At 35.2% G+C, this 22922-nt stretch overlaps 1 protein-coding gene across 1 annotated transcript; it reads right to left on the reverse strand.

Annotated features, from left to right (window-relative positions):
* Window positions 1-6755: 6755 nt before the first annotated feature.
* On the reverse strand, window positions 6756-16722 carry LOC126891822 (uncharacterized). Its single transcript, XM_050661100.1, has 3 exons — window positions 16511-16722; window positions 15502-16078; window positions 6756-6959 (listed from the first exon to the last, which is right to left on the reverse strand). The coding sequence occupies exons 1-3, from the start codon at window positions 16720-16722 to the stop codon at window positions 6756-6758; spliced, it is 993 nt and encodes a 330-aa protein (XP_050517057.1).
* Between the last annotated feature and the right edge of the window lie 6200 nt (window positions 16723-22922).

Below are 22922 nucleotides of genomic sequence, written 5' to 3' on the forward strand. Positions count from 1 at the left end.
GATGCATAAGGATGCTGAAATAGTTGCTATATGGAGATGGTAGTCCAACTCTGAATCGAATATAAACAAAACCTGCCTTGAACCCTTTTTAATCTTTTTCATTTTACTCAGTTTTTGAGTATTTAGAAACTGTCTTTCGGCCCTTTTCCTAGACGAAGAGAAGGTAAATGCGTGGCCTAAGCGTCCTCTATTTGCTTTCTCCTATTTTCGTCGTCTCTACGTGATTATATATTGTAAAATCCGGAGATATGGGATGCAGCCAGAAAGCAGTTTATTAGCGAAAAGTCTTAGATTTAAAATATTGTTTATTATATTTTTATTTCAATTATTCTAATTGTTTAAAAGTAGTAAACTTTGTATCTGGGGCTTTTCGTTGTTTTCCTCGTAATACGAGAGATGTCGCTGAATTGCGTCTCAAAAGGTGGGTTCATTGCATCTCGATGATTTGCCTTAAAAGAGGCAGAATGTTTATATTCCCTTCAGAGTTGTGACTGCATAAACTTCACTGATGATGCATAAGGATGCTGAAATAGTTGCTATATGGAGATGGTAGTCCAACTCTGAATCGAATATAAACAAAACCTGCCTTGAACCCTTTTTAATCTTTTTCATTTTACTCAGTTTTTGAGTATTTAGAAACTGTCTTTCGGTCCTTTTCCTAGACGAAGAGAAGGTAAATGCGTGGCCTAAGTGTCCTCTATTTGCTTTCTCCTATTTTCGTCGTCTCTACGTGATTATATATTGTAAAATCCGGAGATATGGAATGCAGCCAGAAAGCAGTTTATTAGCGAAAAGTCTTAGATTTAAAATATTGTTTATTATATTTTTATTTCAATTATTCTAATTGTTTAAAAAGTAGTAAACTTTGTATCTGGGGCTTTTCGTTGTTTTCCTCGTAATACGAGAGATGTCGCTGAATTGCGTCTCAAAAGGTGGGTTCATTGCATCGCGATGATTTGCCTTAAAAGAGGCAGAATGTTTATATTCCCTTCAGAGTTGTGACTGCATAAACTTCACTGATGATGCATAAGGATGCTGAAATAGTTGCTATATGGAGATGGTAGTCCAACTCTGAATCGAATATAAACAAAACCTGGCTTGAACCCTTTTTAATCTTTTTCATTTTACTCAGTTTTTGAGTATTTAGAAACTGTCTTTCGGTCCTTTTCCTAGACGAAGAGAAGGTAAATGCGTGGCCTAAGTGTCCTCTATTTGCTTTCTCCTATTTTCGTCGTCTCTACGTGATTATATATTGTATAATCCGGAGATATGGGATGCAGCCAGAAAGCAGTTTATTAGCGAAAAGTCTTAGATTTAAAATATTGTTTATTATATTTTTATTTCAATTATTCTAATTGTTTAAAAAGTAGTAAACTTTGTATCTGGGGCTTTTCGTTGTTTTCCTCGTAATACGAGAGATGTCGCTGAATTGCGTCTCAAAAGGTGGGTTCATTGCATCGCGATGATTTGCCTTAAAAGAGGCAGAATGTTTATATTCCCTTCAGAGTTGTGACTGCATAAACTTCACTGATGATGCATAAGGATGCTGAAATAGTTGCTATATGGAGATGGAAGTCCAACTCTGAATCGAATATAAACAAAACCTGCCTTGAACCCTTTTTAATCTTTTTCATTTTACTCAGTTTTTGAGTATTTAGAAACTGTCTTTCGGTCCTTTTCCTAGACGAAGAGAAGGTAAATGCGTGGCCTAAGTGTCCTCTATTTGCTTTCTCCTATTTTCGTCGTCTCTACGTGATTATATATTGTAAAATCCGGAGATATGGGATGCAGCCAGAAAGCAGTTTATTAGCGAAAAGTCTTAGATTTAAAATATTGTTTATTATATTTTTATTTCAATTATTCTCATTGTTTAAAAAGTAGTAAACTTTGTATCTGGGGCTTTTCGTTGTTTTCCTCGTAATACGAGAGATGTCGCTGAATTGCGTCTCAAAAGGTGGGTTCATTGCATCGCGATGATTTGCCTTAAAAGAGGCAGAATGTTTATATTCCCTTCAGAGTTGTGACTGCATAAACTTCACTGATGATGCATAAGGAGGCTGAAATAGTTGCTATATGGAGATGGTAGTCCAACTCTGAATCGAATATAAACAAAACCTGCCTTGAACCCTTTTTAATCTAAAAAATTTATGTTTATTAATTGTTTAAATAAAAAAAAAAGATTTTAATGGAAACGCTTAAATTCTCTTGTTTTTTACAATGTAAAAACTTGAAACTTTTACGGATTGCATAGCTAATGATATGAACAATACATAATTTCACTTTTTACGTTAATTGTTTACGTTATGCTTCATTAATAAACAATAAAGTTTCAAATTTTTTGCCGATTCCGACTACTTTTCATGTTAATACATCATATGTTTTATACATATTTTTATAAACAGGACGATATATTTTAATGTTTGAAAAGTGTAAGACTAAAAAGTAAAAAATAAAAAAATATAAAAAAATTTTTTTACGAAACGCTTTTCTGTAGTTATGAGTGACTAAATTTAAAAATATTATAAAAAAATCAACTAAAAAGTAAAAAATAAAAAAAAATTGAAAAAATCCAACACGCGCCACGCTTTTCTTTGACGGATGTGTTAGATTTTTTCAATTTTTTTTTTATTTTTTGCTTTTTAGTTGATTTTTTTATAATATTTTTAATTTTAGTCACTCGTAACTAAAGAAAAGCGTTTCTTAAAAAAATTTTTTTATATTTTTTTATTTTGCATTTGTTTAAACACGGCGTATAGTCACTCACTTGTGAATTCATTTTTCTTGGGTAGAAATTATTGATTTGCATTTCACTTAAAAAAAAAATGGGGACCTAATTTGGTAGTATAAATTGATGTACTACTAAATACATATGTATAAAGTATATATAGTTTAATGACATGGAGTAATGGGATTTTATTCTTGTTTTATGGATGCTTGTACCGAGCGATAGTGATTGTACGGGACAATAATGTTGTACCAGAATTTGGTAGCTTTGTACCAGATGGTACAGTTTACATACTGGACGCTAGTCTATTTCTTTTTTTCTGATGGGAGGCAGCGAAGAAGGCCTAGGGATGGTACAACTTCAGCGGGATGATGAGTATCACTTGAAGTTTTAATTAAATATATAGTTTTTTAACTTATCAATGTACAATATCTCATAGTCATACATATATACATGACAATGTAAAGCTATAGGAACTAATGCCTTAAAATTCGTTTCTTTCGCGTCGCTCGCCTTGGTACCAATGCTAACGACCCTGGGTTGATTCATTATTAGTATTTATATTGCAATAACAGTTAATTTAAGTAACAGCCAAAAGTAACAATTTCAGGGGTAACTACCGCATTGGAAAACTCGAAGAGAAATAAAGCTGCAGGATAAGATAGGATTACCACAGATATGATATTAGAAGGAGGTAAGGAGCTAATTGCAATTGTAACTAAGCTTATAGATCGTTGTTTACACCAGGGCAAAGTCACTAAGAACTGGAACAACTCTAAAGTAATCTTATTACACAAGAAATGTAATAATCGAAAGTTGGAAAACTATAGGCCCATCAGTCTACTGTCACACCTGTTTAAAATACTGACCAAAGTCATAACTACTAACAGGGAAACTAGATGAATACCAACCATATGAACAGGCAGGTTTTAGGAAAGGCTATTCGACTTCCGATCAACTGTTAACTACAAAAATATTAATAGAAAAATGTAACGAATACAAGTTTCCAGTTTTTATAGCATTTGTAGACTACGAAAAAGCTTTCGACACTATACAACAACGGCCGTAATAAACGCAATGCAAAATTGTAGAATAGACAGCAGGTATATTAACGTCATAAAAGAAACTATGAACCAAGCTACAGTTACATACTACCTAAATAAAAATGAATATACGAACCCTGTACCATTAAAGAGGGGAGTCAAACAGGATGACACTCTATCATCCAAACTCTTCACCTTAGTTTTAGAGGACGTTTTTAAGAACCTAAATTGGAAATATAAGGGAATGAACAAAATGGATGCTGGTCAGCAAAACTCAAAAACCTGCCAGACAATTGAAAATAAAAAACCAATTAATTGAACACGTTGACTCGTATATGTATATACCTTGGAACAGTCGTCAACTCGAAATAAGATCAAACAACCGAAATACGATGTAGAATTAAAAAGGCCAGAGCAACATTATTAACAACATGAGAAATATATTCACCCATTCCGACATATCTCTCCCACTAAAAATACGGCTGCTAAAGTGTTATGTATTTCCAGTCTTGCTGTATGGCACAGAGGCATGGACACTGATGGAAACATTAATGAAAAAGCTGGAGGCTTTCGAAATGTGGGTGTATCGACGTATCCTCAAAATATCCTGGACGACTCACACCACCAACGTAGAGGTACTGTGCCGAATGGGAAAACAAAAAGAAATCTCTTTCACAATTAAGAAACGGAAACTTGAATACCTCGGTCATATTATGAGACATGATAAAAAATATCATATACTCCAACTGATAATACAGGGTAAAATAGAAAGCAAACGCGGACCCGGAAGAAGAAGACACTCATGGCTTCAAAACACTCAGAAACGCCTCAAACAAAATAAAAATTGCTATGATGATAGCCAACGTCCGCAACGGACACGGCATATAAAGAAGAAGAAGAAGAAGAAGAAGAAGAAGAAGGGAATAAACATCAATGGCCGCTACCTCAGTAATCTACGATTTGCGGATGACAATCCTGATGGCCTAAATATTGTAACTGGGGGGAATATAAGCGGATTTCACGTATTGATGTCTGTCGGAATAAACACCTGTCAATTTCTTATTGTGTGACAAACAATAAATGTTGTGAGTTCGAGGTTTGTCTTGTTATTCATTCTCTTGCTGGGTTAGGGAATTGGGAATTTTGGGCCTGTGGAGTAATTCAGCTGGCACCCTTTAAGATCAAATATATAGTTGTGGAATTCCGGGAATACTAAGTTTGATCCACGACCGTCTCCACTTGAGTAAAGCCGAAGGCCGTAAAGGTTAAAGACCCGGGGGACAACCGAAGAACGACGACTACTTTGTAGCAGGTAGGTTATCTAAAATAGTGTCTGCGAGTTGTCGCGTTATACAAAATAGAAACATCTTTGATCAAGGCAAAATGATGAATTCACCGATATCTTTTAAATTGTTTATACAAAGGAGCTTTAATTGTTTAAAAATTAATAAACAATTTGCTGAAAAATCCGTGTGTAGAGCTTTTTACTTTAACATGTTTATAAACCAACAAGAAAGGTTTTAGAAAAATATAAGCATGTTTTAATTGAAGTTTTTGATCTACATTGACTGCCCATATACATATAAATAGAGTACCCTGTATAATGAAAGAAATCATAACTGCCCCAAAACTTTCCCACTAGGAGGCTCGTAGAGTACAAATTGACTTAATTATATTTCATGTTTAAGAAACTTATACGTATTAATTAGGCATATATAATTACCGATATAATCCAGCAAAAATTGAAATAAAATAAGTATTCTGTTTTTATATTTATAAGTAATTTTCTTGATATGGTGTGTGGGTGAATTTTGTAATATGGGCGAAGATGGACAAAGAAGATTGTAAAATGAAGACCTAGACACGATCACACGATGCTTATCGTAATCGTGGACGTTCTTCAACAAGGTGAACAAGGTGGTTGGACGACATCAAGCGCAACCAGCACAACTGAATACAGAGTGCTCAAGATCAGATGCAATGGAGTTATTTATTGAAGACCTATATTCAGCAGTGGACTTAAAGGAGCTAATGATGAGGATGATATGCTCCTAAGTGGAGCATAGGGCTTCAGTGAAAACGAGCCATCGGGTTCTTTTTTGCGCTAAGACCTTCACCTCATTCCAAGACTTTTCTTGATTTCTTATCTCGTCCATGATGGATCTTCTCCAAGTTTGTGCTGGGCGATTTTTTTTCTTTTTTCTTGAGGATTCCACTTTCTTTTTTTAGGCAGTTTTTGCAATACTTGAACTACCCCACTATCCAGCCCCACTTTCTGGACATTATTTCATTTTCTACCCTCTTTTGTTGGGTCAGGGGTAGCAGATCTTCGTTGCTGATAGTGTTTTGTCAGAAAATACGGACAATTCTTCGTAGACATTTGTTAACAAAGACCTGCAATTTGTCTGTAAGGGATTTTGTCACTTTCCAGGTTTCACATTGTAACGGGTACGAAATTCATTAACGTTTTCGGAACCCTAGTATTATCGGTTTACCCTGTATGCTAAATCCGTTTCGTAAATTGTACTGTGATTGCGAATAATTCGGTCATCTGATTCTTTTTCGTTTCTCATAATATTGGATCGATCATCGGATATTGTGTTGTTTATCTAACTTTTCTCAGGAATTTGACGTAGATATCGTAAGTGTCTCAAATTGTTTATATCCTACAGAGGAGGTGGCATTGCTTCAAAGAGGTTTAATGATTTTTCGAGACGAGAGTCTGAAATTTTGTTGATAAGTGGTACTCATTAGACTCAGATTACTGCCGCTGCCGACTTTGAGACTGTGGGAAATGTTTATCTTGTGACGATAAGAGCTCTAGGAGTGTTCAGCGGGGTCAGATGTTGTTTGAGCCGATTTAGCTAATTTCATGGGAAAGTTGGTGGTACGAACTATTGAGACCTGTTTATTTATTCTCTTCAGGATTGGACGAGCTGTTTTAGTGTGCGCCAGAGGGTTTAACCTAGAGCGTAATTTGCATTTTTCTATTGGTCAAGATTTTGATTAATTGAGTGTCTGAAGTCTGTAATTGGTCGTTGAATTGTTGATGGGGAAGATCGAACGATTTTTGGAAGGGGCGTTTGGTTTAGGAATCTTGTCTTGAATTGGGACGAGCAAAGGAGTCTAGTTTGAGCCATCAAGAAGTCAAGTTGAGTTAGCCTCGGAAGGTTCGCTGCTTGTAGCGGCACCTGAAAGGAGGAAGTTCCAGTTTAGTTTGAGTATTGTAGTGCAATTTTATTGCAGAAGTCTTTGCGTTGCAGTTAAAATGTTTGTTCCAGTATGGTCTAAGCAAGCCGTAGGCCACCGCGTTTCGATGTTTTAGGCGAACGCGACTATTTTATACCAATGTTGGTATAATAATCTTTTCTTACATGCAAGCAGAAGTTAAAAGTTTTCTTTGTGTTACTAGTTTTAACACCACAATTAAAGCACGGAGTTGCTTTTATTTTAGTATTTTTTAATCCCGTTTAATTAACTAGAAAACAATTTTTTTTAAATATTTTTGTTCGAGTAGTGCCAATTTCTTTGAGAAATAAATTCAATGCTGAATTTTTCTATAAACTATGGGTGTTGGTTGCTAGCAGGTATTGAACGAAAACAATAATAAAATCAAAACGAGCAATCAACAATAGTTACAATACCTACAATTTACTATGCCTTCGATAGCTTCTATTGGTAGAGATGAATGGAAATTCTCATAGGTGCAATAAAATAATAATAATACAAACATATTCAAATTGGTTGGTGGTTAAATAGCTCCAAAACGAAACAAAGGAAACATATAGGTAACAACAAAATACAAGGTAAAAATACAGGGTACCTACAATCAGGACGCGCCAACGAAGCCAACACTATTTTACATCTTTACACTCGAATCGTCTGAATGCATCCCTTCGGGGAAAAATTTTTGGATTTCAAGTGGTTCGCCCTCTTCTTCGCGACACATATGGATTTCGATAACCTGATCGCCAGGAACAACACTGGCGTCGACAAGGGAAAAAAGGGACATGATTTCGAACTATTTACACAACAAATCAATGGTATGGAATTTCCAATATTCTCCCCCCTTTAAAGGCCATAAGGCATTTAACAATAACTAATACTATATAGGGTGAGGCAGATAAAGGGCCTATTAGAAATATCTCGAAAACTAAAGGTAAGAGAATCATGAAAATTGGAATAGAGAGGCAGTGGCGGCTCGTGACCTCAGTATGCGGGTAGGCTACACATATACTTCGGGTAGGCGACAAAAAATATCCTACAGTTTGTAATACATTTTGAGCCGTCTTGCAATGCTAAATGTAATCTACGAGCGCAACAATGTGTAAAAATTTTTGGAGCGTCTGCTTTAATTTTTGATTGTAATCCGTTTAAAGAGCCAGCCATTACACTTGCACCATCGTAAAATTGAGCAATTAATTTATTTTTGTAATCATATGGCTCAAGCACGTTTGAAATTAAACTATACAGGGTGTCCAGAAACTCTACCGACAAACGAAGACAGGAGATTCCTCAGATAATTTTAAGACAATTTAACCCAATTCACCTAGTTCGAAAATGCTTCTGAAGGGAGCTAGAGCTCTTTGAAGATGGCGTCATGAAATTAGTTTTTATTAAATACCTCCAGAAGGCTTCTAATTAGAAAAACGAAAATTGGTATGCATATTTACTTTTCAGAGATGAATCGATTCCATCGATTGCAAATTTCTAGTACCGGTCATAGGCGTCCGTTTTGGGTAGAGCAACGGGTATTTTATCGTATAACTTTTTTGTCCTTAACTTTTATGCATTTTTGACACCGGATTATTAAATTGTGAGGTATTCTAGTACTAAAAGGTACTCTTGCTTTAAGTCGGTAGGATGCACCGTTTTCTAGAAAAATCGATTTGAAAGTTTTTCGTTTTTGGAATTTGAAAAAAAAATTGAAAGAACTTTTCAACAAAAAACGAAGTATTTTACCAACATGAAGTAAGAGTAACTTTTAGTACTCGAATACCTCATCATTTAATAATCTAGTGTCAAAAATGCTCGAAAATTCAAGACAAAAACATTATGCTATAAAATAACTGTTGGCCTACCCAAAACGGACGCCTATGTACCAGCTTTCGTCTTTCTAAATAGTTTTTTTTTAATTTTTTTTTTTTTTGTAATTCAGAAAGTGAAAAATTTTCAAATCGATTTTTTCTAGAAAACGGTGTGTCCTACCGATTTAAAACAAGAGTACCTTTTAGTACTAGAATACTTCACAATTTAATAATCCAGTGTCAGAAATGCATAAAAGTTAAACATAAAAAAGTCATGCGATAAAATAACCGTTGCCCTACCCAAAACGGACGCCTATGATCGGTACTAGAAATTTGCAATGTATGGATTAGATTTATATCTTGAAGATAAATACGCGTACCAATTTTTGTTTTTCTAAATAGAAGCGTTCTGGAGGTATTTAAGAAAAACTAATTACAAGACGCCATCTTCAAAGAGCTCTAGCTCCCTTAAGAAGCATTTTCGGACTAAGTGAATTGGGTTAAATTATCTTAAATTTACCTGAGGAATCTCCTGTCTTCGTTTGTTGGTAGAGTTTCTGGACACCCTGTATAGAGCGTCTGCAGATCTATTATCGCTAACATCAAAAAACCCTAAAAATCTTTCTGTTACCTGACCAACTTTGTTAATAAAACGGATTGTTAAAGTACACTGTGATTTTTCGGTTATATCAGTAGTATCGTCAGCTAGTATAGAAAAAAATTGACTTTCATTAATTTCTGTTGAAATTTCATTTTTTACGTAATCGGCAAGACAATCTATTAAATCATTTTGTATTGTTTTTGACAAACCCGTGAACACCCCTTCTATTTTTTAACATGATCCTGGATTTCCTGATCGCGTTTAACTACTAAATTAAAAATTTCTTTAAAATTACCCATGTTTGAAGAATTATGGCTCTCATCACGACCGCGAAATGTAAGTTCTTGTTTTGCTAAAAGAATTGTAACATCAATTTCTTCAACTTCTTCAATCTTTTTCAACTTCTTCATTATATATCTTATTAGATAGAGAAAGATGTCCAGCGAAAGCACTGTCAGTAGTTTGTTTATTTTTTTCTAACCGTTTTAAATCTAAGCAATTGTTTAAATGTTCTTTCGAAGATTCATGTTTTTTTACACTAGCTGATAAATTTTTCAAATCTGAATATCCTTGACTCACCCAAACATTTTGCTTCAAATTTGAGAGCAACAGACAAGGCCAACAGAAAAGTGAATTTTTAAAATAACTTCCGCTTGGCCATTTATGATTTTCATACCATATTGTTTTAAACGATCTCGAAAATGGTTGATTGTCTTTTGTCTTATCTGTGATAAAATTGTTAAATTTTGTAAAGGCCGGCCCATTGAAATAATTACTAATCTTTCTTGATTTTGGCACCTTGAAAAAGGCGTCTCGATCAAACTGCATATTACATCGTTTAAAATATTCATATTCGATGACTAAAGTTTTTCCACCAATAAAACTAACACACCTACGTTTCAACAACGTCAAATATTACTTATTTTATTTATGTATCAAATAATAATTTACTATTCGAATAAATTGATAAGTTAACAATTAACCTCGCTTTAAATTTTTAATTATCTATATAATCTAATAACACATTATTCAGTTTTCATAAACAAATTTAAATTGTCCTACCTAGTTTTATTCAATACTTAACCTACTAATAACAGCCAAAATCAAAAAACAATTATTTTAAAACAGTTTCACAAGACACAAGAGAAGCAACTGATAAAATTTTGTAGGTCCGGCTATAAGACTCTGTGCCTATCCGCCCGTTCAAAATCGTAGAATACGGTCGCTACGAGCAGACCTGCAGCAGGCCTGCTCGCGTAAACAGAGAGAGATCGCACGTCAATTCGGTGTTGGCGTCGTTCTATTTCAGGCTACGTTCCCGAGTGCCTGACCAAGGAGAATATAGAGTCTATACAGTACTACTGATACTACAAGGAGCGTACAATAATTATAACTACGGAGAAAATTTTTTGGATATTTTTAAAAATAATTTGGATAATTTTTGCTATTTTATTGTAGATATTGTGTCAAAATTTATAAATTACAATTTTGAAATAAGTAATTTATATTAATAATTTATATTATTGTACTACATTTGAAGAGGGTAGGCGGCGCCTACCTTGCCTACCCCGACGGGCCGCCCCTGTAGAGAGGTTTTGAGGTATAAACTATTTAATGAAAATATTTTGGTCTTTTGCTACTTCCGGTTATACCGGAAGTTGATTGTAACTTCGTTTTTTAAATGGGACACCCTGTATATTTTTACATTTTTGGGTTCTACTCGATGTCTTCTTTCTTAAAATATTGGTTTTGTGATATTATACAGGGTAGTTTAAAAGGTACTGACGGTTTTTTATAAATTTTGTAGCAAACTTCACACCCTGTAGAATTATTCTGATTTGATATCAAAAACTTCATTTATATTTAAGTGATTTTTAATATAATCTATTATTATTAAAAATTATTAATATAGCGAAATGTTTAATTTTAGTATATAGGGTTGGTAAAAACTCGGAATGAATATTTTCTGAGTTTTCTTAAATGGAACACCCTGTATTTTTGTACTTTAATGAAATGATATTTTATAGTACTTTTTTATTTCTTAAGCATTCCCTATACCTCACTGCTTTAATATGTAAGTTATTCGTAGTTCTTTAAGCCAAACATTAATTGCAACAAAAATTACTTGAAATTTTATTAGATTTGCCGTGAAAATATTCAATCATAATAATTTTTTGGAGAGGCCTTTTGCCAAGGGCCTCTAAGGCCTGTAGGGCTGTTATAAATAATAATTTTTTGAAAATATATACATGTTAATCTAGAATGATCCTTAATTTATTAATATTGGATGAGATACCAAAATGCCTACGTTGTTAACATTGTTGGTGCATAAAATATTAATAAAAACAAACCATAATATTATACCTAGTTGGCTGTGGCTTTGACACTAATCTTGCTTAAACATTAGACAATATATTTATTTTTATAGTTCTAGTTGCTTTGTTACCATTACTAATATAAATTTTTGTAATGAGAAACTTATTAGTAAAGTTTTTGTTCTAGGAGAGTATAACAAAAATATACTACTAATAGAAATAAGAATTTATCATCTGTAATTCCCTGATAGACGACAACCAAGAAGAAAAACTTTTTAAAGAATAGTTTCGACGTACTAGACACTTAGATTACGAGAACGTTCATACTAATATACTAATATGCAGATTCTCAGTGACACTAACATTTAATTCATTTTAATCATTTACAATAGTTTTTGTCCGATCAAATTTCTCGTAATCTAAATGTCCAGTTCGTTGAAACCGCTCTAATAGTAAGTTTTGAAAAGTTTCTCTTTTTGGTTGTCATCTATCATGGAATTGCTGATGATAAATTCATATTGCTAGTAGCACATTTTTATTTGTTATACTCTCCTAGAACAAAAAAAAAACATCTGAATCAGTTCCTCATTAGAAAAATTCATATTAGTAATGGTAGCAAAGCAACTGTAACTGCAAAAATAGTAGAATGTTTAAGCAAAGCAAATGTTTAAGAATTTAGTGTCAAAGTTATAGCCAACTAGATAGAATATTGTATGTTTTTATTAATATTTAACCGACCAACAATCTTAACTATGTAGGTATTTTGATATATAAACCAGTATTAATAAAATAAGGGTCAATCGAGATTATGTGTTTATTTTCGAAAAATTATTTATGATTAAATATTTTCACGGCAAACCTAATAAAATTTCACGTAATTTTTGTTGCAATTAATGTTTGGCTTAAAGAACTACGAATAACTTACAAACTAAAGCAGTTAGGTATAGGGAATGCTTAAGAAATAAAATAGTACTATAAAATATCATTTCATTACAATACAAAAATACAGGGTGTTACATTTAAGAAAACTCAGAAAATACTCATTCCGAGTTTCGACCAACCCTGTATACTAAAATTAAACATTTCGCTATACTATTAATTTTTAATAATAATAGACTATATTAAAAATCATTTGAATATAAATGGAGTTTTTTATATCAAATCAGTACAATTATACAGGGTGTGAAGTTTGCTACAAAATTTATAAAAAACCGTAATTATCTTTTAAACTATCCTGTATAATATTACAAAACCTCATATTTTAAGAAAGAAGACATCGAGCAGACTCCAAAAATATAAAAATATACAGGGTATCCCATTTAAAAAAACGAAGTTACAATCAACTTCCGGTATAACCGGAAGTAGAAAAGAGACCAAAATATTTTCGTTAAATAGCTCATACCTCAAAACCCCTGTATTCCAATTTTCATGATTCTCTTACCTTTAGTTCTCGAGATATTTCTAATATGCCCTTTATCTGCCTCACCCTGTATATCACTACTTGGGCAACAAGCAATGACAAAACAAACAAATCCAATAAACAAAAAAAATACTAAAATACTTAAACAAAAAATATTGAAAACTTAAGCTCAAATCAAAACTAAAATTAAAATGGTGGTTTTGTCGCAGTCGTACTAACAAATCCGAACAAAAACAACTAAGTCTAAAGTAACGAAACGTAAATCTTAAGTAAATCTAAAGCAACAATAAAATGGCATCTAGTCCTCTATCGGCAAGGGACAGAGTCGGACAAGACGCCGTTTCAAAGTTCCGGTAGTCGTACGCACGGTGGCTACCCGACTTTGCCCGCATGCAATTCAACAAGACGCGCGAGAGGCCATTTACACGGAGCCAAATTATCCTCCTTCAAAACAACTAAACTACCGATTTTAGGTACAAAGCCAGAATCTAACCTTTTAGAATAATTTGGACCTTTGTTGTAAGGTATGTAAATACTCCTTACGCCATCGAGCCCAAAAATCCCTATGGATGCGTTGTAACAACTGCCATCGGGACAAACGATTGAGGGATACCTCCGAAAAATCAGGCACAGGCAATGATGTTAAAGGTTCAAGAGTCAGGAAATGCCCAGGGGCCGAAGCGTTGAGATTTTCAACATCATTGGTCAATGGGGTGAGCGGACGCGAATTCAAAACGGACTCAATCAACGTCAAAACAGTGTAAAACTCTTCATACGGCAAGATTTGAGCCCCGACTATCCGAGCGATATGTTCTTTTACAGAACGAATGCCGCGTTCATAAATACCAACGAAATGTGGAGCCGCAGGAGGCGCACAAGAAAATTTAATATTTTCTTTATCGAGAGTACCCTCCATAAAGCTACGCAATTGTCGATACGCGCCATGAAAGTTGGTACCGTTATCACAAAATACTTGCGATACTCGACCTCTCCGAGCAATAAAACGCTGTAAAGAGGCTAAAAAGGCTTCTGCGGACAAATCACTAGCCAATTCAAGATGTAAAGCCTTTGTGGCACAACAAACAAAGGGGCACAAATATGCCTTTTGACTTCGAACTCCTCCATAACGAGACATAGTTATCGAAAAGGGTCCACCATAATCTACCCCACAAATCGAAAAGGGTTTAATGGCCCCGAGACGAAATTTAGGCAAATCACCCATAGGGGGCTGTAAGGCCCTAGGAGATTGCTTCCAACATCTAATGCACTTAGACAAGACTGAATTAACGGACTGCTTAGAAGACAATATCCAAAACCTTTGACTAACCAAAAATTGAGTGCTTTTAAACCCCGCATGTAAGTACTTTTCATGATAATTACGAACTAGGAGAGTCGTAAGACGAGATTTCTTTGGCAACAAAAAGGGGTGTTTTGCCTCATACGACAAGGAAGGCGACAGATGACCACCTACTCTTAAGCACTGAGTATTATCATCTAAAAATACTCCTAATTTGCGAAATGGTTTTGGAAACGAGTTCGACTGAAGCTGTTCTTCAAAATACTGTTCCTGTGTAAACCTAACAAGAATAATTAACGAGCTTTCCAATTCTACTGAACTCAAGGATCCTACACGTCTTGACCTTTTAAAACGAGAGTTGTGCGCGAATCGCAACATAAAGGCCAAAATTCTTTGGATAGAGGTAAAAGACGATTGGTTTTCTAACAAACAAGACAAAAAATGTTCCTCACGAGTGGAAACAAACACTAAACTTTTCTTTACCTCTTCCGAAGGGGATTTTTCCCGCAATGATGGAGGAACCTCTGGAAAGATTAATGGAACCTTATACAAAAACGAAGGACCTGTCAACCAGTCTCGTTTCGATACAAAAGCGGCCGGTAGCATGCCTCGCGAAGGCGCGTCGGCTGCATTACTTTGAGATTCAATGTAATGCCACGAATAATTTGGACTATGGGTCTGGATATATGAAATGCGATTTGCGACGAAAGTTTTAAACCTAGAAGGTAAACTTTTAATCCAGTGCAATATTATTTGCGAGTCTACTTAAGCATACACCTTTTGAAAGATTATATTCGTCCACGACTGTGACACAAACGACATAAGTTTGACCACTATAATCGAGGTATTGTAATCTGTTTCATAGGAGCTACTTTCGATTTGGCACAAAGTAAATTAACTTGAACCATGTTCCGACTATCAATACTAAGAATATAAACGACACAAGCGTATCCTTTTTCACTGGCATCAGCAAATCCATGAAGTTCTAAGATGGGACAAGAGGAAATATTCAAAAAACGAGGAATTTTAAACTGCGAAATAAGAGATAATTCACTTTTATATTGCTCCCATACACGAATAATTTCTGAGGGAGGACGATCATCCCATTCAAGACCAGTTGCCCAAAGTCTTTTTATTAAATGTTTGATGAAAAAGGTAATAGGTGTTAGATAACCACACGGGTTATAAATTCGAGCTAATTCGGATAAAAACGATCTTTTAGTACAAAGGACATCCTGCAATTTGACTGCAAATTGAAAGACATCGGACTGTGCAATCCACTTCAAACCAAGGATTTTTAAATAAGGACCATTTGATTCTGGATCAAAATTAATAGAATGAGGATTAATATGCGATTCAGGAAATTGCGACAACAATTTGGGTTCGTTCGAACACCATTTCTGTAACTCAAAGCCTCCTAACTTCAACAAAGCGACTAATTCTTCAACTAAAGTTTGTGCTTCTTCGAGAGTCGAAGCACCGAAAACAAAATCATCAATATACGAAGCATTACAAATGAGCGAGGCGGCTTTAGGAAAACGAGAGCCTTCGTCCAACACTAATTGTTGAAGGGTTCTTAGAGCGAGATACGGCGAGGATACAACTCCAAAAGTGACAGTTAACAAACGATATTCCTGAATCTCCTCAAAGCTAGAAAATCTTCATAACACACGTTGATAATCCGTATGCTCAGGAAATACTAAAATATTACGATACATCTGACGAATATCTGCACACAATGCAAAATGATTAAGTCTAAAATTTAACAAAAGCGAGACGATGTCCTGTTGTAGCTTCTTCTTCTTCTTCAGGTGCCATCTCCGCTACGGAGGTTGGCAATCATCATAGCTATTTTAATTTTTGAGGCAGTAGCTCTAAATAGTTGTTTCGAGCTGCATCCAAACCACTCTCTCAGGTTCTTCAACCATGAAATTCGTCTTCTTCCGATGCTTCTTCTGCCATCTATCGTTCCTTGCATTATGAGTCGTAGGATGCGATACTTCTCGCCCCGCATCACATGTCCGAGATACTGTAGCTTCTTTTCTTTAATTGTAAGTTCAACTTCCTTTTCTTTACCTTTACCTTCTCAGTTGTAGCTTAGGACCAACTAATAAACAATCATTCAACGATTTACCAAGCCTGGGACTTTTCTGAGACGCATTATATACCACTCGAATTTTAGTAGAGACACTTTCCGATTTAACAACACAGTGATGTGGGATATAATACTTTCCCTTTGTCTTTTCGACCTCAGGGACCAATTGCATATGGCCTAAATCAATATACTCCTGCATATGGGACGAATATTCCTTTTGCAGACTAGGCTGACGAAACAAGCGACGTTCTAATGACATAAATCTGTTTAAAGCTACATCATAACTATCTCTTAAACAAGGCGGTGATTCACGAAAAGGCAAAGACACAACATATTTCCCCGAGACGTCCCGACTATGTGTTTCCCGATAAATGGTTTCGCACAGAACGTCTTCCGGTTCTGAAACTGGCTTCCGGTATGTTCTCCAGTTCCCAAAATTTCCTTAACGAAGAATCTAACGAGTCTTCCACACTTGAAAGACAAACAAGCGACGTTGACGAAAGGTTAGGTGTGCTAGTTGGGCCCAACAAAATATATCCAAAAACGGTATTTAGGGCATCAGGTTGTCCCGGTTTACCTTCAATTTTACCCTCTAACAACACCTTCGAAAATATACTGCAACCAATTAACAAATCGACAGATTGAATACAATTAAATTTGGGATCCGCTAACTTTAAATTTTTAATATAATTCCAAGCAGAACTATCTATTTGGGCGCTGGGCAAATCCGAGCAAACCCGATCTGTAATAATAGCCTCCAAATGAAACACCGGTGACTCCTGATGACGAGGTTGGATAGAGAAACTTATTTGACCCTGATTCAGTTTCGTTTGCATCGAACTGAGTCCGTTTATTTCAAACGAGCAAGGAGTTTTAGGCCATCCCAATCGATTGGCAGCCTTTCGACTAATGAACGAACTCATCTAACCCGAATCAAGAAGACATCTCAAGGGTTGTTTACACCCTTTACTGTCCATTGCATGAACCAAAACAGTACCGAGCAAGATTTCCCTTTTGGTTTCAGTTTTCTTTCCTACAAAACTAGCGGCACAATGGGATACTTCAGGAGACGATTCGATTCCCGATGTCCCTGGACTATTATTTTCTGAAGACGACTGACTATTGGAACGGTTTCTATCAAAGTGCAACAAACTATTATGGAGATGACTGCTACATTTGCTACATTTGAAGGATTTAGGACACAACTTGACTGAATGGTTAGCCTGATTAAGACATTTAAAACAGGAAGAAGACTCTTTACATAACTGATATCTCTCTTTTTGCGATTTTTTCAAGAACAACGAACACTGGTTGAGATAATGGCTTTGTTTGCATAGAGCGCAACATACTGAAGACGAATTTGTCACGAACGACGAGCTACTACGATTACGTCTTGAATCATTAGCCTGGTGTTGAGAGTTGGCCCTTGGCTCCGTGTTATTTGGGGCCCGCGACGACTTCTTTCCCTTACCTATACTACTGTCTAAATTACCATACGCGATGTATTGTGTTTCGATGAACGCTACTAATTTTTTAAATGACGGAATTTCATTAGACTTATTTTCCAACTCGAATAACTTAATGGAATTAACATCTAATTTGGACAAAAGCAAATTGAACATAATGAAATCCCAATGCTCAGTGGGAAGGCCTAAAGTTTTCAATGCGGCTAAATTTTCTAAAAAGGTGTCTACCAATTTAGCTAGATTTTTCGAGTTAGCCGCGGAGATTTCTTGAACGCCCACTATCGCATCCCAATGGGCGGTCGCACAACGACGAACATTTGTGTACCGTTTAACAATTAAATCGTAAGCCACTTGGTAATTATCGTTAGTTATGGGCAAATTGCGAATTAAGCTAAGCGGAGTCCCGTCTAAACAACCTTTCAAATATTTGAATTTTTCTACGTTTCCTAGGGGTGCATTGTTATGCACTATCGAATTATAAAGGTCTAAAAAGGATGCAAAATTAATAAAATTTACTTGAAAACGAGGAAGATCAATACGAGGCAAACGAATGTGGGATGGATGAGCTCCACCGGAAGCATAAGACGCTGGACCTGGACTTTTAGATGGTGACCCGAAGAATTCCGCGTTAAAAACTTTTATTTTGTAGAATAAGTCCAAGAATAATTCTCGAACTTTTTCTTCGTCCCCCGTATCTGAATCCGGTATCGACAAAACATTATTAATAATGCTTGTATGCTGCTTTAAAAATTCCTCCTTGATCACGTCTAATTCGCTACATCTTATTTTAAACAACGATCGAAAACTCTGATCAGAAACTGCCCTACTACCTAAATCATAAATCGACTGAATATCATTAAGCGTTGTATGCCGAAGGAATTTTAATTTCCTGGATTTATCCATTCTAACTTTTTATATAAAAATTTCAAACCGAAATGAAATGACCAAAATAAAATAATATTATATGTACTATAAATGCGACGATAAAAAAATGCAATAATAAAATAATAATAAAATACTAACACGAAAGGCGATTATAGACCTAAATCCACAAACTCAAAGTATAACAAAAATAATTATCTGCGCCCCTGGCGACGCTCCCAAAAATACAACGTAATATTTTGTTTCTAAACGGATATAAGCGATAATTAAATCTTTACTCATTCAAGGAACCCAAACACAAAAAACTACCTACTTTGGATATAATCACAACACTCGACTCGACCCACAATTTCGTCACGGTAACATATGCTTCGACCCGACGCGGCGTCCTAAGACCAACGATAAAATGTTCCCTAGTATTCAACGATATCAAACAAATATATTATTAATTAATATATTAATTAATCAACTCTATATTATAAACCTATTGTAATATATTATAATAAGCGAATATATTATAATTGCGACGAATCAATCAAACCACCATTTAAAATTTTAAATAGTGTATCAAATAATATTAACAAATAGTTCACATCCGTGAGAAGGATAAAAAAATGTATGTTTACTAGCAGGTATTGAACGAAAACAATAATAAAATCAAAACGAGCAATCAACAATAATTACAATACCTACAATTTACTATGCCTTCGATAGCTTCTATTGGTAGAGATGAATGGAAATTCTCATAGGTGCAATAAAATAATAATAATACAAACATATTCAAATTGGTTGGTGGTTAAATAGCTCAAAAACGAAACAAAGGAAACATATAGGTAACAACAAAATACAAGGTAAAAATACAGGGTACTTACAATTAGGACGCGCCAACGAACCCAACACTACTTTACAACTTTACACTCGAATCGTCTGAATGCATCCCTTCCGGGAAGAATTTTTGGATTTCAAGTGGTTCGCCCTCTTCTTCGCGACACATGTGGATTTCGATAACCTGATCGCCAGGAACAACACTGGCGTCGACAAGGGAAAAAAGGGACATGATTTCGAACTATTTACACAACAAATCAATGGTATGGAATTTCCAACAATGGGAGTAACCTGATGTACTGTTGTTGTATCTATTCATACGTAAAGTGACATTTAGTGGAGTGAATTTGTGCCTTGGACTTAAAACCAACCAAGAAGATACAGGACTATGATGTACAAGGTATTATTTTTTCTATGTAAAACTTTTCATTTTCTTTTTGGTAATCACGATCTCTATTTGTAACACCGTAAGAGATCTCAGATTTAATTTCATTTTGTTTCAATAATAAATAATGTTTAATTTGCCAAATACAATTTTATTATTTGTATTTTCCTTCTCTCTTGTTTCCTAAGTACAACAAAGATTTGGCGGAGTAAAGACATAGATAAGGTAAGTCACGCCATAAGTATTTTGTAAATTTTATATTGACTATGTTTTTTTGATTAATTTTTGAGTTAGCTATCTTTTCTTTTAATATTTTAATTTTTTGTATATTTTTGGTTCCCATAAGGTAACTAGTGGCGTCAAATATTTTATTTCTTTTTGTTTGACATTCTTATTTTAATTTTTCTATTTTTTTGTGTCTAAGCTAATAAGAGAATATTAATAACATCCCGTTAAGAACCACCCCTATATCTCTTCCGATTCTGAGCAACCGAGGACTTGTTCTTCAAATTGTGTAACACGTTTAGATCCCCTTATGACATATCAACATCTTATCAAATTTTATTTCCAATTTATGTTTTAACATGCATAGAGTAGAACAGACATAACATTTGACTGGAATATTCGGATCTTTGTCCTTGTAGTATATTCTCCAGACCTCCAAACAGCGTTAAGCATGCTAAATGCTTGTTGAGCTTTTCATATTCTCATACGAATATCGTCTTCCGTACCTCCGCTTTCTGTTATGACACTTCCAAGATACGTAAAGTTTTCCACATTTTCAATCTGCATGTTGTCGATATTAAATAGCGTGTTGTTCCTTGCATTTATTCTCATGGATTTGGTTTCACTAATATTGATTTTCAAACCTATTTTATTGGCCTCGGTGGAAAGTGTTTCCAATTGGTCGGCCACATCCTGGAACCTTTGACCTAACAGGCAGATATCGTCGGCGTATTCTAGATCACTTAGGCGTGTGGTTAACGTCCATTGAATCCCATTTGTGTCGAAGTCTAGTTTGGAAAGAACATAATTAAGAGCTATGTTAAACAGAAACGGAGAAAGCACGCATCCCTCATCTCTGTCTGACTCGAGTAAGTACGTCAAATTCGTCACTGTTAATCCCATTGTGGTCACGCTGCATGTCGTCTCAGTGTACAGTGTACAGGATGAGGATGAGTATGATGATTCATTGTATAAGTGATACTGCGATATGGTTCCAAAGATGTCACAGCAAATCTCTTAAGACATAAAATGAAATAAATTTTTCCTTCAATCTCTCCCGGTAAATGCCAAACAGGCGGTACCCCCCGTATAGGCAAAATGCCCTCACTTCCAGAATTCAATTTTATTAATTTTTTTACGTTCTATGCAACTAAAAAATGAGATAACGCGGATTTCCAGCGCGCCACCCCCTTACCCCTCTCGCCACAGCCAAAAACGTAAATTTTTAGATTTAATTTTTTTTAGTTGGGTTGAAATTGATTTAAAAATTTCAAAAAATTCATACGTGTAGCTGAGGCTTTTACAAAATATGTCCATTTTTTATGGACCCGTAGGTGGAGTGTACATAACCTCAAATTTTTTTTAACTTTTTAAAACCTATAAATTTTTTTTGAGGGGGCTGCAGGTCCAGTTTTTTTGCATTTTATGTATTTTATCAAATGCTATATCTCTGATATTTTTCAGATTTTTCCGTTAGGTGCGCCAACTTGAAAAATCAGGAAAACTGTATTTTTAGGGGGTTTTTAGGGATTTTCTTCATTTTATAGACTGCAACATAGAACAACTCTAGGTTTTGTTAATAGATTATGTATAATTTGAAATAACTGAGTATTTTAGGATTATCAAAATTGGGCAAAACACCTTTAAACCCCCCAAAAACCATGTTTTTTAAGTTATGTAAGGGTTTTTGCGGGCTTAATGATATTTTTTGAGATCGATACAGCCTGAATATTTTTTTCGTTTTTTTTTACGTTTTATGTGATTAAAAAATAAGACCAATTGCATTTTTAGCCCACCACCCCCTCCCCCTGACCCCACAAAAACGTCAATTTTTCAATTTTTTTTTTGTTTAGTTGTAATGGGTAGATACGGTGGTAGCGGGTAGATACTTCTCTGCGATCCCGGTAGGGAATAGATCTACTTCAGGAATAGCACACCTGCCCACGCGAGCTCATGGATTTCCCCAGCATCCCTTCACCGGGGAAACCATGTCCTAACCCAAAGCAATCCCATCTCCACCCTTTCCTCTCTCCACATCCAGTCCAACTCGCCAACACGCACTAGCCAAGCGTGGCGTTTTAATGGCTTAAAACCCCAAAGGCAAATTTTCATGAAATACGATAGTACTGAACGGCCCTCAGTCTCCGGCGGCTCCAATACCCCCAACCAAGGTAGCGGATGGAAAAGGGTTGGAGCAAAGGGTGCTAAGAATCCCCGGAAAAGATCAGGCTACCACAAAGAACGACAAATGCATATCACCTCATACAATGTTAGAACTCTTATATCGGACCAGAAGATGATGGAACTGGAGGAAGAGCTGAAAACAATAAAATGGGACATCATCGGCCTCAGCGAAATCAGACGAAGAGGAGACGCCCAAATTACTCTTAAATCGGGACATTTATTTCATTTTAGAGGAGAAGAAGACACTTCACACGGTGGAGTAGGATTCATTATACATAGAAAACACACCCAAAATATAACTAAAATTAACAGCATAAGTCCCAGGATTGTATACCTCATCTTCAAACTAAATGCAAGATATAACCTTAAGATAATCCAGGCATATGCTCCAAGACTAGCCACTCCGATGAAGAAATTGAAAAATTTTATGAT

Source organism: Diabrotica virgifera, chromosome 1 (assembly GCF_917563875.1).
Source record: "Diabrotica virgifera virgifera chromosome 1, PGI_DIABVI_V3a".
Classification (NCBI taxonomy): domain Eukaryota; kingdom Metazoa; phylum Arthropoda; class Insecta; order Coleoptera; family Chrysomelidae; genus Diabrotica; species Diabrotica virgifera.

Coding starts and splice junctions, on each gene's coding strand:
- LOC126891822 (XM_050661100.1), bottom strand. CDS start 16,722: ATGCAGGAGTATATTGATTTAGGCCATATGCAATTGGTCCCTGAGGTC. Junction 16,079..16,510: donor CCTAAGCTACAACTGAGAAG/GTAAAGGTAAAG, acceptor AAGATTTTCTAG/CTTTGAGGAGATTCAGGAAT. Junction 6,960..15,501: donor CTCCCTCAGAAATTATTCGT/GTATGGGAGCAA, acceptor TCCTCCTTTCAG/GTGCCGCTACAAGCAGCGAA.